General features: G+C 41.3%; 1 protein-coding gene across 5 annotated transcripts in view; it reads right to left on the bottom strand.

Moving 5' to 3' along the window:
* EPB41L5 (erythrocyte membrane protein band 4.1 like 5) overlaps window positions 1-12,313 on the bottom strand; it is an 87,853-nt gene extending 75,540 nt beyond the window's left edge. For 4 of the 5 annotated variants that reach the window (XM_072613354.1, XM_072613356.1, XM_072613359.1 and 1 more), the window contains exons 1-2: window positions 11,736-12,004; window positions 6,688-6,875 (exon numbers count right to left, since the gene is read on the bottom strand). In XM_072613354.1, coding sequence (XP_072469455.1) covers window positions 6,688-6,867 — 180 coding nt within the window. In that variant the 5' untranslated portion in view covers window positions 6,868-6,875; window positions 11,736-12,004. Of the gene's footprint in view, window positions 1-6,687; window positions 6,876-11,735; window positions 12,005-12,124 lie in introns of those variants that run through there. The other variant, XM_072613355.1, reaches the window with a different exon arrangement.
* Window positions 12,314-15,081: the final 2,768 nt, after the last annotated feature.

Raw genomic sequence — 15,081 nt, 5'->3', positions numbered from 1 at the left:
CTCAGTTAAGTTTCTGATTAGAGTCTTAAAAAAAGCATAACTAAGACATCTGCTGGAAGTTAATGTTGGCTGAAGGTTCTGAAACAAATAGTTGCTTATTTTGAAGGTTAAAAATTGTTATATCTAAAATGTAGACAAGAAAACTATGCTACGATGGATAACAGAACAAATGTAATTTATGTGATTACAGTCTGTACCCAGAAAAAGAGAAGTAGATAAAAGGACAGATTTCAGAACCCTACCAGCTAACTTTGAAGCTGAAAATGAAGGATTAAAATGTTGTTTTAGAAGTCTAGCCGGGCAGAACAACAGAGAAGAAAAAAATAAGAAAAGCTACAGAGCGAATTGACTAGTGTGGTTGAAGCTTCACATCCAGTGAGGTGTTAGTAAAGCAGTGTGTATCATCTTAAGTTATCAGTGTAAGTATTCAACATAGAAACTACATTACTCAAGTAAATTTCACGGAGAGGGCAATGACTTCTGAGTTACTCTGAGCACATAGATTTCTCTCACTCTTGCCTCCGCCGGCAGTCTTCCCCACAGATACTGAGTATATTGAGAATGTGCCCCTTTGTGTGGATTGTGTTGTATTTATTACTTATGCATTTGCTTTAATGAGTACTTGTGATATTATTTCTTTGGCTTCACTGTTAAGACCTCAAAGTGACATTATTGTTAGTGGCTGAATCATAACACCTAGGAAGTATGTGCAAGAGATGGATGAAAGCAAAGCATGGCAGACTTATTATATAGGAATAGGTAACCAATGGGCAACTTACATATATTCACACAGTGTCATGAGAACTAAACAAAGAGCCTCATACTACATCGGTAGACCTCAATGATAGAGAATTTACAGGAAGTCACAGATGATCATATAGAATAAGGTATGGATGAGTTGCAATGCACACCAATGGGAGTATACACAGATACATCCAAATGTGTAATGCTTTCCCTAACTATTGCAACTATTAGTGAACTCAAATAAAAAAAAAAAAACAAGAAAAAATATCATGGACCTTATTTTTAAAAAAGGTAAGAGAAAATATCATTAACTACTGACCCATAAATCCAATTTTCTAAAAAATGATGCATATACTTATTAAAAACACACCTGAAGAACATTTAAGAAGGAAACAGCCAGGCTTTTACATATTATACTCTACAATAGATCCTATGTTTACAGTCACATTATTATAAAAACAAAGCTTCTGTTACATAGAAGAAACAGAATTTCTATTATATATAAAGAACAATTGTTTACATAATAGATATATATACACATGTAACTCATACACATATATCAATAAAAAAAAACTTGTAATAAAATTGCTATTTGTGTCCTTTTGATTCCCTTTATAACAAGAAATGTCCGTACTGATACAACCACCAAGAATCTCACAAGGCACAAAGGGTTACTTTTTATAGATGGTCTAAAAACTGTCTTGAGGATTTCCAAGTAGGCACTAGGAATTTTAGACTGTAATCTTTGTGAAACATGAACAGTTGCCATTTCAGCTATGCAGGTAAGTTTCTAATGCTAGTAACCCAACTCCAAAGGCTGAGGGGGCAACCACCCCATTTGTTTTTCTTTGTCTTGAGCTTAGGGACAGGAGGAAGGGAAGGAAGAGGACTGTTAGCAGCCAAGTTTGTCACTAGGTATTGACTAGAGAACGCATTATTATTTTCTGAGAATTGGAACCTTTTACCTAGGTTTGGGTGTGGGGGTAGGGGCTGGGTTAGAGGCAAAACAAAGGAGATGGCTCAGTGATAGGTTATCTGTGGCTGAATTGTTTCCTTATTTTCATGAATTCTGCACACATAACAGGAAATATAAAACTATGGATAATCTAAGATGTGCACATCACTTAATTTCCATGACTAGTCTAATTTTTTTTAGGTTAAGGCCTTACCGCAAGAGTGAAGAGCTAAATAAGGTGAGAATAGTTATTCTTTTTTGTAGGAACTGACAATTTCTCTGTCTCTTCCTTGGGTAGATCAGCAAACACTCTGAAACCCATTTTATTATTCCCTTCCAAGCAGCCAGAATTGGGTTACTAGTTCTAGAATTCACTTACAGAACTGAAAACGTAACTGTTAAGTTCCACTAAGAATCCAATCTAAAATTCTTCACATGTTGTTGTAGGCATCCTTAAAAAGAAAGGGTTAGCTATCATTCAGACATAACACACATCCCAATGGATACCAATTGTGCTAGGAGATCACAGGTCATTTGACACATTGCTTCAGGAACTCTTGAGCTCCTCACCATATAAGTATTCAAAAAACAAACAAAAAAGTTACTTCACAAATTCTACCCTACCACTATCAGTCACTTCATCAGTAATCCTGAGACTTCATATTTCAAACATTACATAATAAAAGAACTATTTTCTATCTGCTTGCTTGTGCACAGCCATCTCAGGCTTTCACCATATTGATTCAAGCTGTCACAGGGAAACAGTGCTCAAAACACCCTTAGAGAAAAGTATTCAAACAAGAAATGAACATGAAATTGCATTACCCAATTTGTCAAGAATGTTAGAATGTGTGAACCACCCAGAACCCTCAGAAGATCTGAAGTATCCTATCTATGGAAACGCTTATTTATTCAAAATTCAAACCACCACAATATTCAGTAACCAGATATTTTTCTTCATTATACTGCATCATACTCATCATTAAGTAATGCTCAGAGATCTTCAAAATCCTGAATCAAAGATATATGTTCAATACAGTTTTCACATTTAAGTAATTTTATTTTCATTTTTTTAAAAATTTCCAACACATAGGTAAAGATCAAATTCTACGATTTCCAATCCTGACTTGCAGTTTGAAGAATGTCTCCCCCTTCTCCCTGCAACTATAGCTGTGAAGTGCTGCTCTTTCTCTCCCCTTCCTCCACTCACCCCAGAACTCCACCCTTACTACTTGTCACCATTCTATTGCCTCCTTAACCTAAGTCCATTTCTCATTCTTCCCCTCCTACTCTGTAGTCCAACTTGCCCACCCCACTGACAGATAGATGCAGAACCCCCTGAAAACTTTTCAACAGCTTCTGGAATCATCCCCCCCACCCAAGAACCCATTTCTCTCATTCCACTTCCTCCCTCCCTTATAAGCAAGGGCCAAAGTTCCCTCACCAGTGCAGCCACAAGAGGAAGAAAAAGACATAATCCCTTTTGTCAGTATGTGAGATGAGGCTAAAATATGAAGGAAGGTGAAAAAAGGATAATAAATTTTATTCTGGAATCTAGAAAATCCCAGAGAGCAAAGTAATATAACCAGAGGAGCAGAACCTATTTTCCCATAGTACAATAGGGAAAATATGGTATTTATTGTATTATCCATAATACTATATGTTCAAGTAGGTTTCTATTTGCCAGCTAGGAACCTAACATTATATCATTATGTTTCTGGGAAAAATATATTCCAAATCATGCTTTAAAACAAAATCCTTTAATTTAAATTATGGCAGCAAGACAGAGTGAAAAAAAAAAGTCCTAGATTTAGATCCTTGCTGTTATTTATTACCTGTGTGTCTCTGGCCAAGTCATATTACCTCCCCAGGGCTTAGTGTTCTAAGAAAATCTCACTAATTTAATCCCTTCCAACTCTAAAATTCTATGATACTCATTCCAAATATTTTCAGTTAGTGAGAATATTAAATTGATAACATTACATTCACCAGCAATGCAACTCAATATTGATCAATTATTGTATATTGCCTACGTACAAAACAAGAAAATATCCAAAAAAGGCCCTAAATACAATGAACTCGGGGGGGAGATATAGGTGGTGAGGACAGACTTAGAAACATATAAAGAAGATAAAATGGAGTAAAACTATTTTCAAAGAAAACATCCTGGCTTTTGTCTGAGGACTCCAAAAAGGCTTAATCCACTAAATGTAAAGTAATATTAGAAATTTGATGGCAAACAGTCAAACTATAAATAACCCTCTACTAAGACAAATGAAAATTTGAAAGCATAATGACCGGAGAATCAGTATAGTGTAATGGATAGTCACTTTTGGAGGTGGGGCAACCACCTCCCTGACACATACCAGCTACATGAACCCAGGCAAGTCACAACTTTTCAATCCCAGGAGATTCTAGGGCTATCAGCAGAACAGTTACTGATTTACATTGGTAGTGGGAGTTTACTCCCTGGAAGCTCCCTAATCTAATCAGTCTGTACAAAAACAAAACAGAATAACAACTTACACTGCATAGCAATGTGTTCCTAAGTCAGCAAAAAAAAAAAAAATCAACATTGCAGCAACTTTAATAAAGTTAAGTGAAAAAAAAACATATCTTCTACAGCAGTCATTTGTGTCCCAATGCAGTAGAAGGGAAAAAAGTTAGCACTGGGTATTGGAATTTGAGCAAACTTCAACACGGAAGGGGAAAAGAATCCATTACAGGCAGAGTTGACAAAGACTCAGAGATGGCAATGAGAATGAGAAGCATGACTGAGAAGCTAGATGGTGGCTAAAGTTAAACTTTGGAGGTCTCTTAACCCCAAAATCAAGGGTGTAATCCTTTATTTGGTAGGTATCAGGGAGTTACTAAAGGTTTTCTATTAGAGGACATATCCATTCTGCACAAAGAGGTTTTTGCAGCGGTGGACTATTGCATATGGTTAGATCCAGATGCTGTACTGACTGACAGGTTTACTAAACTTCTTTTATCTCTTTTTAAATATTTATTGGAAGGAATGAATCAGTAGGTATGGAAGAGGAGAGGAGAATATTTGGAAATAAATGTCAAAACAAAAGATAATAAAAACAAAAATTTTAAATTCAAAAATAGGAGTGGAAACTAAGGAATATTTATTGAAATTTGCTTTTAAAAACTATTTGAAACATATACTTCATTATAATTTAACTTGATTAGCTTCTGACTATAGATAAATGAAAAAAACCAAAAGGTATGGGATTATGTAATGCCTTATATGCAAATTCTCAGTGACGAGATAAGAGCATTAACAGCGTTTGTGTCAAAGAAGAGGAAGGCAAAGGGGAAGAAAAAAAGAAAGGTAAAGATCCCATTTAGATATTTAGAAAGAACAAGACAGGAATATAGCATCAAAAGCATGTATCACTTCTCCTCCTATTTAGATTAAGAGACGAGGCAAAGAAAAAACAAGCAATCTCAGTCCAGAGTTCCAGTCCTACAAACTGCTAAATGCATCATTAAATTTAATTCAACAATTTACCAAACATTTATAAGACATTTAAAAAGCTAGATGTCCCAGAGATGTATCATCTCTAAAACAGCACATTGACAATAGAACTCCTCTTTCTCCAAAACATGCCCTTCTCCTGACCTTCCTATTGATTAAGTGCCTATATACAAAACAAAAAAATCCAAAAAAACCTAAATATAATGAACTGGGGGGGAAAAGGGGGAGATATAGGTGGTGAGGACAGACTTAAAAACATATAAAGAAGATAAAATAGAGTAAAACTATTTTCAAAGGAAACATTCTGGCTTTTGTCTGAGGATTCCAAAAAGGCTTAATCCACAAAATGAAAAGTAATATTAGAAATTTGATGGCAAACAAACTATAAATAACCCTCTACTAAAACAAATGAAAATTTGAAAGCATAATGACCGGAGAATCAGTATAGTGTAATGGATAGTCACTTTTGAAGGTGGGGCAAATCTTGACAGCATCATAATCTTTCCAATCTCCCAAGTTTACAACTTTCAGAGTAATATACTACTCTTCATTTTCTCTCACTTCACATACGTCAGTTGCCAAATCTGACATGTTTCTAATATACTGGAGTCTCTCATTGCCTTGTCACTACTCACACAGTCACTACCATGGTTCAGGCCTTCACTTCTCTTGTGGATGGCTGCAGTGGCTTCCTAATTGGTCTCTGCCTCAAGTCTCTCCATACTCTAATTTATTCACCACAAAGCTGTAAAAATTATTTTTCTAACTATATCTCAGCAGGATAAAACATAAACTTCCTCTATTTTGCATTTAAAGTCCATCACAGCCTGGTTCCCACCCACATTTCCAGCCTTAGTCCAATCAAACTGATCTTCTCTTTGTTCCTTGGCACTCCATCTCTAGTCTCTGCACTTTGGCACTAGCTGGCCACCCTTGCCTGGAAATGTACTCCTTCTTTCCCGTCGCCTCCAAGAATTCCTTATTCTCTTCAAGGAATCAGGTTCAGTTCAAACACTACCGTGAAGCCTTTCCTTGACTTCCCACTCCCCTACCCAAATGCTAGTGACCACTTGTATTTATCATGTATACACTTGGTTATATCTCCCCCAACAAAAAGACGGTAAGTTGTGTAAGGGCAGGCACTGTTCTACTCTGATCTTTGTATCCCCAGTATCAAGCACCGGTTAGAGCCAAAAAAGCCAAAACGTTACTTTAATGTGTTATAAAAGCCTTTTCTGCTATTCATCAACAGTATCCTGTCCAAGAACTCTGTATAACTGTCTTAGGAAATCAAATTTTCTGTGTGATGAGTATGTACAACGCCAATTATACTCTAATCAAAAAGAAGCCCAAGAAAGCCAACTTCCATTTCTCCCTTTAGTTTTAATAAATGTTCTAGGACACTTAAATGTACATTTACTTTCACTTACTGACCTGAGATAATATCAACAAGAAATTTAATCCATACAAAAATGAAAAAATTCCCTTGGATGCTACGCACCGGCAAATCCACACTGACATCAGTTCCATCTAGCAATGACACTCTACATGTAATAATGGACTTGGCATCTCCAGCTGCAGGAATGTGGGTAGCAGCCCTCTGGGCTTCTCTCAGACGTTCCTTCTCAGCATGCTTTCGCATTGACCGGCGCCCCAGCGTTCTTCGGAAAAAACTTAGCATCTTCTTCACTGAAAAATCAAAAGTAAAAGTTAGCTTTCTCTTTTAAAGATTAATTAGTAAGGCATATCATGGTTTTTTCTAACCTACAAAGCCTTAACACTTGACAAGAGCCCTGTCTGTGATTAACCAAGGAAACAAAGGAAAGGACAAGTAATCTTAATTTATCTACACCAGCCTCTTATGTTGCCTCCTTTGGATAACCTTGAATCTTCTGAAAGACAGAACGTGACCAAATGGTTATTTTGTACCTACTATATCCAAGCACAGTAAGTACTGGGGATACAAAAGTGAAGAGTTAATTATCTAAAAATGGGAATCCATGTTCATCCACAATAAGTTACAATACATCCAGATTCCTATGGAGGTCAGTTGAAACTGTTTTGTTCTACAACCCCAAAGGCAGCCATATGGAACGTGAATGCCATCTACAGTATCACAAAAGAAGGGATGACTACATCACTGCCAATCCATTATTCCTATTCCAAGTACAAGCCTTTCTGATGATGGGTTAAGAAACTCTGACTTTCTATAGAAAGGAATGAGCTCTAAGAGACACATCAACATTTACTAAATGCCCACCATAACAGGTACCATTCAACCAACCAACATATATTAAGTACCTATGTCGTAAGCGATGAGGATACAGACAAAAATTATTTAATCCTTGTCCTGAAAGAGCTTTCATTCTGTCAGGGAAAAGAACATGCACATAATATATGCCTATTAGTTGGGGACGGCACTAGGAGTTGGAGGGGATGAAGAAAAGCAATGCTTGAGTCAATTTTTGAAGGAAATAAGAATGCTAAAAGGTAAATATAACATGAGGAGGGAATATATCCAGAACAGCCTATGCAAAGGTATGGAGATTGGAAAGTACAATGTGTCAGGTATAGCACAAAAGTTAAGAGTACAGAAAAGAGAGTAATATATGATATGCATAGTAATATTAATATAATGGGTCTAGAAAGGTAAGCTGGAGGCAGACTATGAAAGTATTTAATTAGAAAACAGGAGTTTTCTATTTTACAAAAGGGAACAGTGCCATCAGAGTTTAATGAATAGGAGGAACATAATCAGACGTGTACTTTAGGAAAACTTCAGCAGCTGTATGGAGATGAACTGGAAACAGCAGAAACTTGAGGAAAGGAGAATAATCTGGAAGTATTTCAACCCAGGCAAAGGCAAATGAGGGCCTAAACTAGAGCAGTGGCAATGTGAGTGGAGAGAAAGAGACCGATACGAGAAATACTGTTGTTCAGTTGTGTCCGACTCTTCACGACCCCATATTTCCTAGCACACCAATGCTGTCCCTGGAATTTTCTTGGCAAAGATACTAGAGTGATTTGCTGTTTTCTTCTCCAATGCATTAAGGCAAATGGAGGTTAAGTAACTTGCACTTACACAGCTATTAAGTGTCTGAGGCGATATTTGAACTCAGGCCTTCCTGACATCAGGCCCAACATTCTATCCATTGAGTCATCTAGCTGCCTCCCAAGAGATACTGTAGAGGTAAAATAGGTAAGTCTGGTTGGTTAAGTGGAATGAGGGAGAATAAGGAGTCAAGAAGCTATGAAATTATCTGAAAAAGATGATGGGGTTGTTTATAGAAATATTAAAAAGGATGCATTTGGAAGGAAAGGATGAGTTCTTTTTGACATAAAGAATTTGAGATCCCTACAGATCAAGGAAGAATGATGGTTTGTTAAAAATCAAGAAGGCACAATAGTGGAAGAAAAGATTATAATTCTATATTTTGGAGAAGGAAAAAAATCTAGGAAGAGATGGCAGTTGAGCTGAGCACTGAAGGACAGGTAAGGATTTTCCTGAGGTAGAGGTAAAGGGCATTTCTGACATAGGGTATGTATGGTACCATGTGCAAAGGTAAGGGGGAAGGAAATCATGAATCACATTCTAAGAATTACCAATAGCCCAATCTGGCTAAAGCACAAAGTACATAAAAAGGAGAGGAAGAGACAGTTTTCCACAATATAAAGAACCTTGAATGTCCAAACTTGGACTTTATTCTGTAAAGTTGTGGGAACCATTAAAGATTTCTAGGTACAGATGTGACAACATCAGAGCAACACTGTAGGAGCATTATTCTAACACCTATATATAGGATGACCTGCAACAGAGAACTATAGGTGAGAAGACTGATTGTAACATAGTCGAAGTGATGATGAAGGCCCAAGCTAAGGTGGGGACACTGGGAAGAAGAAAAAACCAGGGACAAATTAACTAGGGAGGTAGAATCAACAGGACTGACTAGAAGCAAAAAGGCAGAGGTAGGAGTCAAAGATGATGTCAAGGTTTCCATTCCTCCTGTCTGTGAGGATAATGGTATATTTACCATGAGTAAGGAAAGTCAAGAGAAATGTGTCTTGGAGAAACAAAGAATCTGCTTTTGGATATTAAAAAGAGTTTAAGGTATTGATGAGGTCTCTAAGGTGAATGTGTTTGCAATCAGATGGAGTTGTGGGCCTGGAGCTACCGACCGAGAAATGACATGATTAAAGATTTGAAAATTTAGGCACAGAGGTGTCTGAAGCTGTAAAAATGGAAGATTATCCCCAAGAGAGAACTTAAAGAAGATGCATAAGGACTGAACAAAAATTTCTAAGTACACACATGAAGTAGAAAGATACTGCTCTCCCAGTTTTCATTTTTATAAACATATATATGCACACACATACATACACACACATAAATTCAACATCAAATTCACATTCAAAAAGAGACCTCCTCTTATCTCTCCTGTCAAGGGCACCACTTACTTTCTAGTGATTACCAAGTTCAAAACATTGAATGCCAGGCCCCCTCATTCTACTTCAATTCACAAATTCAATTAGCTGCCCGTCCTACCTCCACAATCTCTCCCATCAGTCCTTTTGTCTCCACTCATACAACCATCACTCTATTTCAGGTCCTCATCAACTATAGTCTTAACTACTCCCAGTCTCCAAACTTTGCCCAGCCTTAAGTCTCTTCCTGATCCAATTCATCCTCCACATAGCTGCCAAAGTGATACTCTTAAAGCAAAAAGTCTGACCCTGTTATTTCCAGGCTCAGTATGCTCTAGTGGCTCCCAGCTGCCTCAGATCAAATACAAACTCTTCTGTTTGTCATTTCAAGCCCTGCACAACCTGACTCCACTCTGCCTTTCCAGTATTAGACAATACTCTCCTTCATGCGCTCTATGGTCCAGTCAAACTGGTCTTCTTGTTATCCCTCATACATTCCATATCCTATTTCTGCACCTTTGCATGCCAGGAATGCACTTCCACCTCTATGAATCCCAAGTTTCTTCCAAAGTTCAGCTAAAATGCTACCTCCTACATAAGATCTTTCCTGATCCCCTAGCAGTCATTGCCTCCCCACCTTTCAAAAAATTTATCTTGTATCTTTATATTTACTTATATAAACTGTTTTCCATAGGATGTAAGTACCTTGAGAACAGGGGCAGGTTTATTTTTGTCTTGGTATCGACAGCATCTAATAGTTCCTGGCACTTCGTAGGAGATTTTAAAAATACTTGATTTAATCGGAAAGATAAAGGACAGAAGTAGAAGAGAATTTCCAAGAGTGGTTAATAATAACAAATATTACAGAGAGATCAGGCAATAGGATGCCCAAAACTGGCCACTACAACTAAGTCCCTGCGACCTTTGAGATACTAGCTAGGTACAGTGGTAGATCCACAAGTTAAAGAGTGAGTTACAGAGTCTGGCAAGGAGGAGATGGGGTAACAGATAAGCCAATAAGCTATAAGAAATGACCAAAGAATGAGAAAGCATTTATGGCAGTCTCTTAGCTCACATTCTAATAAGGGGAAACAACACATGTTTTTAGCTCCAATGGAAAGTCCAACAGAAAGGATCAATGACCTTTTTTAACGAGCAAGGCATTTATTTAAAAGAATCTGAACTAAGGACGAAAGTTCTTTTTAAAAAAAAATACAAAAGTTATTTCAACTGACAAGACAGAAGAGAGATCAGAGGAGAAGCCAAGTTTCCTCTCCTGGGGAAAAAAAATTTAAAAAGTTAAAAAAAAAAAGACCACAACTTGACAGCTGAGGATTTCAGTGTTTCTTCAGGAACGACATGGCATAAAAGGGGAAAAGAGGAAAACCAAGGTCCTGCCTGCCTCCTCCTTTTTTAAAAAGCTCCCCCGCGAGAAGCCCCTAACTCTCCTCATCTCAGCTGAGAATTCGTGCGCAGCCCATTAAACCCCTCCAGCCCGCCGGCCACGGAGCCAGCCACGGCACACGGACTACGCGAGCCCGCCCCTCCAGGGACAAGTGCAGCCTCCCCGCTCTCCCGAGGGCTCCGCAGGGGCCGAGCCCCCAGCCTCGGCTGACCGCCCGGAGCGGAGCCACCGGCGCCTCAACCTCGGCGAGGCGCTCCCCGGGAGCGGGGCACGGACCGGAGGGCCGACGACGGCCGCCTCCGCCCCCCGCCCGGAGCGGGGCAGGGCCAGGAGGGAGGGCAGCGGCGGCCCGGGCGGCCAGGGCCGGGGTCCCGGCAGGGGGCCGGAGGAGGCTGCCGGAGCAGTCCACAGGACAAAGCAGCCGCCCGACCCTTCCCCGGGGAAGGAGGAGGCGCGGGCGGCAGGAGCGCCCCGCTGAGTGTCGGGGGGCGGTGAGGGCCAGAAGGGAGCTCCGGGGGGCGCCAGAGCGGGCTGAGGAGGGGGAAGGGGCCGGGAGTCTGGGGGATGGGGGCTGCGGACCCGGGGGCGCCGGCTGGGGCTGAAGGGGCCGGCGTCGACAAGAGAAGTCAGGAGCGGGGTGGGGGTGGGGGCGGCCTGGCCCAGCCTGGGCGGGAGCGCTCTCGGCCCGGGGCGGGGACGGGCGGCCGAGGCTCCTCACTCACCTGGGGGCGGCGGCCGCGACCGAGGAGTCCGAGGAGGAGGCGACGGCGCGCGCAGGGAGGCCCCGGGCCCGGAGTAGCGCGCTCCGCTCCAGGCGGGGGTCCCCGGCCGGGGCGAGGGCGAGGGCGAGGGCGGGCTGGGGGCGTCGGCTCCTCCTCAGGGACTTCAGGAAATGGCGGCTCCGGCCGGTGGCGGGTGCACGCTAATCCCCCGGGAGAACCTGCGCCTCCCCGCTCCTGCCCTGGCCCCTTTAAGGAGCTCTCCAAATCCCGCCTGCGGGGCGGGGCCTCACCTTAAAAGGGCAACGGCGCCTCCCAGGAACACCTCCCTCGGGGATGGAAAGGTTTCTGGGCTCCTGTTTAAAAGGGCGATTCCAAGAGAAGGCACGCACCTGAAAGGTTCCAGGCTCCGAGTTTCTGGGAGTGCCTTTTTCCCCTGGGCTCCAAATTCCCCTCCTGTAAAATGAGGAAGTTAGACTAGTCCAACTACTCCCGAGTTCTCCTGCTAATTAGTTAGTGTCTCCGCTTTGGTTCTCTCCCCATTCCCAGCTATCCTTCGTCTAGCTGCCAATTAATGTTCTTAAGACCTGAGGCTGATCAAGCCCCTCCCTCCTCCCAGACCTTCAGCGGCTCCCTTGTCAATTGCACGTCAAGTCATCCTCCCTCTCTGACGTCATGGTCCTCTTGGGAACGAAGGAGCAGCACGAGGATGGCCTCTGAGAACACACTAGACTCCCTAGCCATAAGAAATAACAAAAGCACGTGTTCAGAGAAACGTGCGGGGACTGGCGCAGAGGGAGGCGAGGTGAGCAGGACGGTCAGGAGAGCTACTGCGCATGGGAAAGAAAAGCAGCCTTTGAAAGGCTGAAGAACTCTTCCCAGTTCAGCCGCTGATCCCAAGTCCGGAGAACCTGTGAGGAGATGCGCTACCCACGCCCCAAGGGAGAGATGATGGACATCTGGGGATGTGGCCAGTGCAGGACACGGCTCTACTCAGCTGTGCACAGTTGTTAACAAGATTCTGTTGGTGTTTTCAATTTTAAAAAAATGTGTTGGGGCAAGGAAGGTAGGAGAAAATAAACGCTTGATAATGGAAAAAACAAACGTTCAAAAACAGTATAAGTGGAATACCCCCTAGAGTGGTTGTGAGGATGAAATGAAATATTTGTAAAGCACTTAGCTGAGGGCCTGGCACATAGTAGGTGCTGAAGGAAATGCTCATTGCCTTCCTTGTACTTAAAGGCTTTGCATTTATTTTCCCTATATTCTATCTATCTGTACATAGAGAGATATAGATATATATTTGTAAATGTCCTACTCTCTCCCTCATTCGAATATAATTTCCTTGCAAGTCAGGATTGCTTCATTTATTGTATTTCTATCTTCAGCACCTACCAGGGTTCCTGGCACATAGTAGGTATTTAATAAATGTTTATTGTTAAAATTGAATGAATAGAAAAGCATTTATTAAGTGCTCACTGTGTCTTAGCACTACAGATGCAATTAGCAGAGCGAGACAGCCCCAGTTGTTGAGGAATTCATGCTCTTATTGGGGGAGATAGCACGTGAAAGAGGTCAGTGATAGGGCAGGTGGCAAGACCTAGAAGTCCCAAAGCAGCACAAGTGGCGGAACCCTGTGGGTCCTCAGAGTGGCAGATCAAATAGCAGTACCTAGGAATCTGGAGGATGTAACAATAGGGTAGAGATCTTAGGATTTGATGGCAAGGAAGATAATGAGATCTAGAGGTCTTATATCTTACTAGAAAGACTGACTGGTACAGTAAGTGCAGTGAGGATGGACTGGCCGGTGCCTTTGCGAGTAGGTGTAATGTCAATGAGATTAAAGATCTTCCCCACCCATTAATTGGCCTTCCCATTAAGGAAAGCTTGATTAGGGGAAGCCCAAATCTTTTGTTAATTTCTAATGCGCTGGTTCACAAGGTTGTAATGCATGTGATGCCCTCTAGCTCTGAAAATTGTGTAAATACTCTGAGGTCAGGTTTTACTTTGGGGCTTACTCTATGGAAGTGTTTGTTTGGCCAGAGGAGACTCTGGGAAGCTGCTCAGCAGCCTCCCTCCTCCCCTTCAGATGTTAGTGCTTCTCTCTTGGGTAACTGTATATATGGTCAGACAGTTATCTGCCTGTTGATCCTTCAGACAGAGGAAGCCATGTCTGTTGATCTGCATTTCTCTGAATTGTCTCTGAGGTTCAGGGTGCTGGCTTTTCCTCCTGAACTAAGTGAGTGATACATGTGCTTGATTAAAGTCATTGTTGACCCCTCAAAAGTTACTTTCCTTTTAGAAAAGCAGATCTAAGAACCTGTGGAGTGGTCCTCCTGTGTGTGTCAGGGTCCTTTCTTCTACAGTAGGGTATGCCTACAACTATTGGACAGGTGGGAATGGGCGTAAAGACCTATGTGGAATGGGGATTCTTGGTTTCCTCCATCTGAGTGGCGTGGACAGGAGCAGGGACCAGTGTCACTTCACATAAATCAAGTGGATCTCTGTCTTTCAGTATCCAGACATGCTAACTGTCCTAAAATCGTGTGTTTTGGATGCCCAGATAGATCTCAAGACAAGGCATCTGTTACTGGAGTAATCCCTTTTTCAGATCTCCCCCTACAGAAACTAGCTAGTTAAGTGTTGGTTTCTCTGTTAATACAATTAACTTTGTCAGTGATAGGCAGCCAAGTGTTGTGGTGGATACAGCACTGGGCTTGGAGTCAGAAAACTTTGAATTCTGCCTCAGTCACTCACTAGCTGTGTAATCTTGGACAAATTATGTAACCTCTCTCAGCCTCAGTTTCCTCATTTGGAAAATAGGAATAATCATAGCACCTACCTTGGGATTATGAGGATCAGATAGATTATGTATGTAACCAATTTTGTAAACCCTAACATACTATATAAGTGCAGGAATTATTATTAATAATCTCCTATAAAAAATCAGAAGTGGTGATATTGATGAAATTACCTGATTTTATTTAGCAGTTTTAACAACCAGATGAAGAGCTGCCCCAAGAGAAGAAATGCCACTTCTCACCTCTCCCCTCTCCCCTCTCCCAAATACTTTTTCTCAGCAATAATGCTGATCCCAGGAACATTCTGGAATTGAGCCTTCCAAATGAAGATACGAAAGTCTGTCACTGGAGGTCTGTTACTAGAGATAAGAAGCTTGATTTATGAATGTGTTATCCTCCATATAGGGATTGGACTAAGTAACCTCAAAACTGTCTTCCAGTTCTGAAATTCTAGAATTTCCAGGTGACCCTCTCCCCGAAATCTGTAGATTATATGATTAAACATGAAAGAAAGCACACAAACCTGGGCTTCTTAGTATCTTCCCTCC

Source organism: Notamacropus eugenii, chromosome 5, assembly GCF_028372415.1.
Source record: "Notamacropus eugenii isolate mMacEug1 chromosome 5, mMacEug1.pri_v2, whole genome shotgun sequence".
Lineage (NCBI taxonomy): Eukaryota > Metazoa > Chordata > Mammalia > Diprotodontia > Macropodidae > Notamacropus > Notamacropus eugenii.
This window is presented reverse-complemented; position numbering and strand designations above follow the sequence as displayed.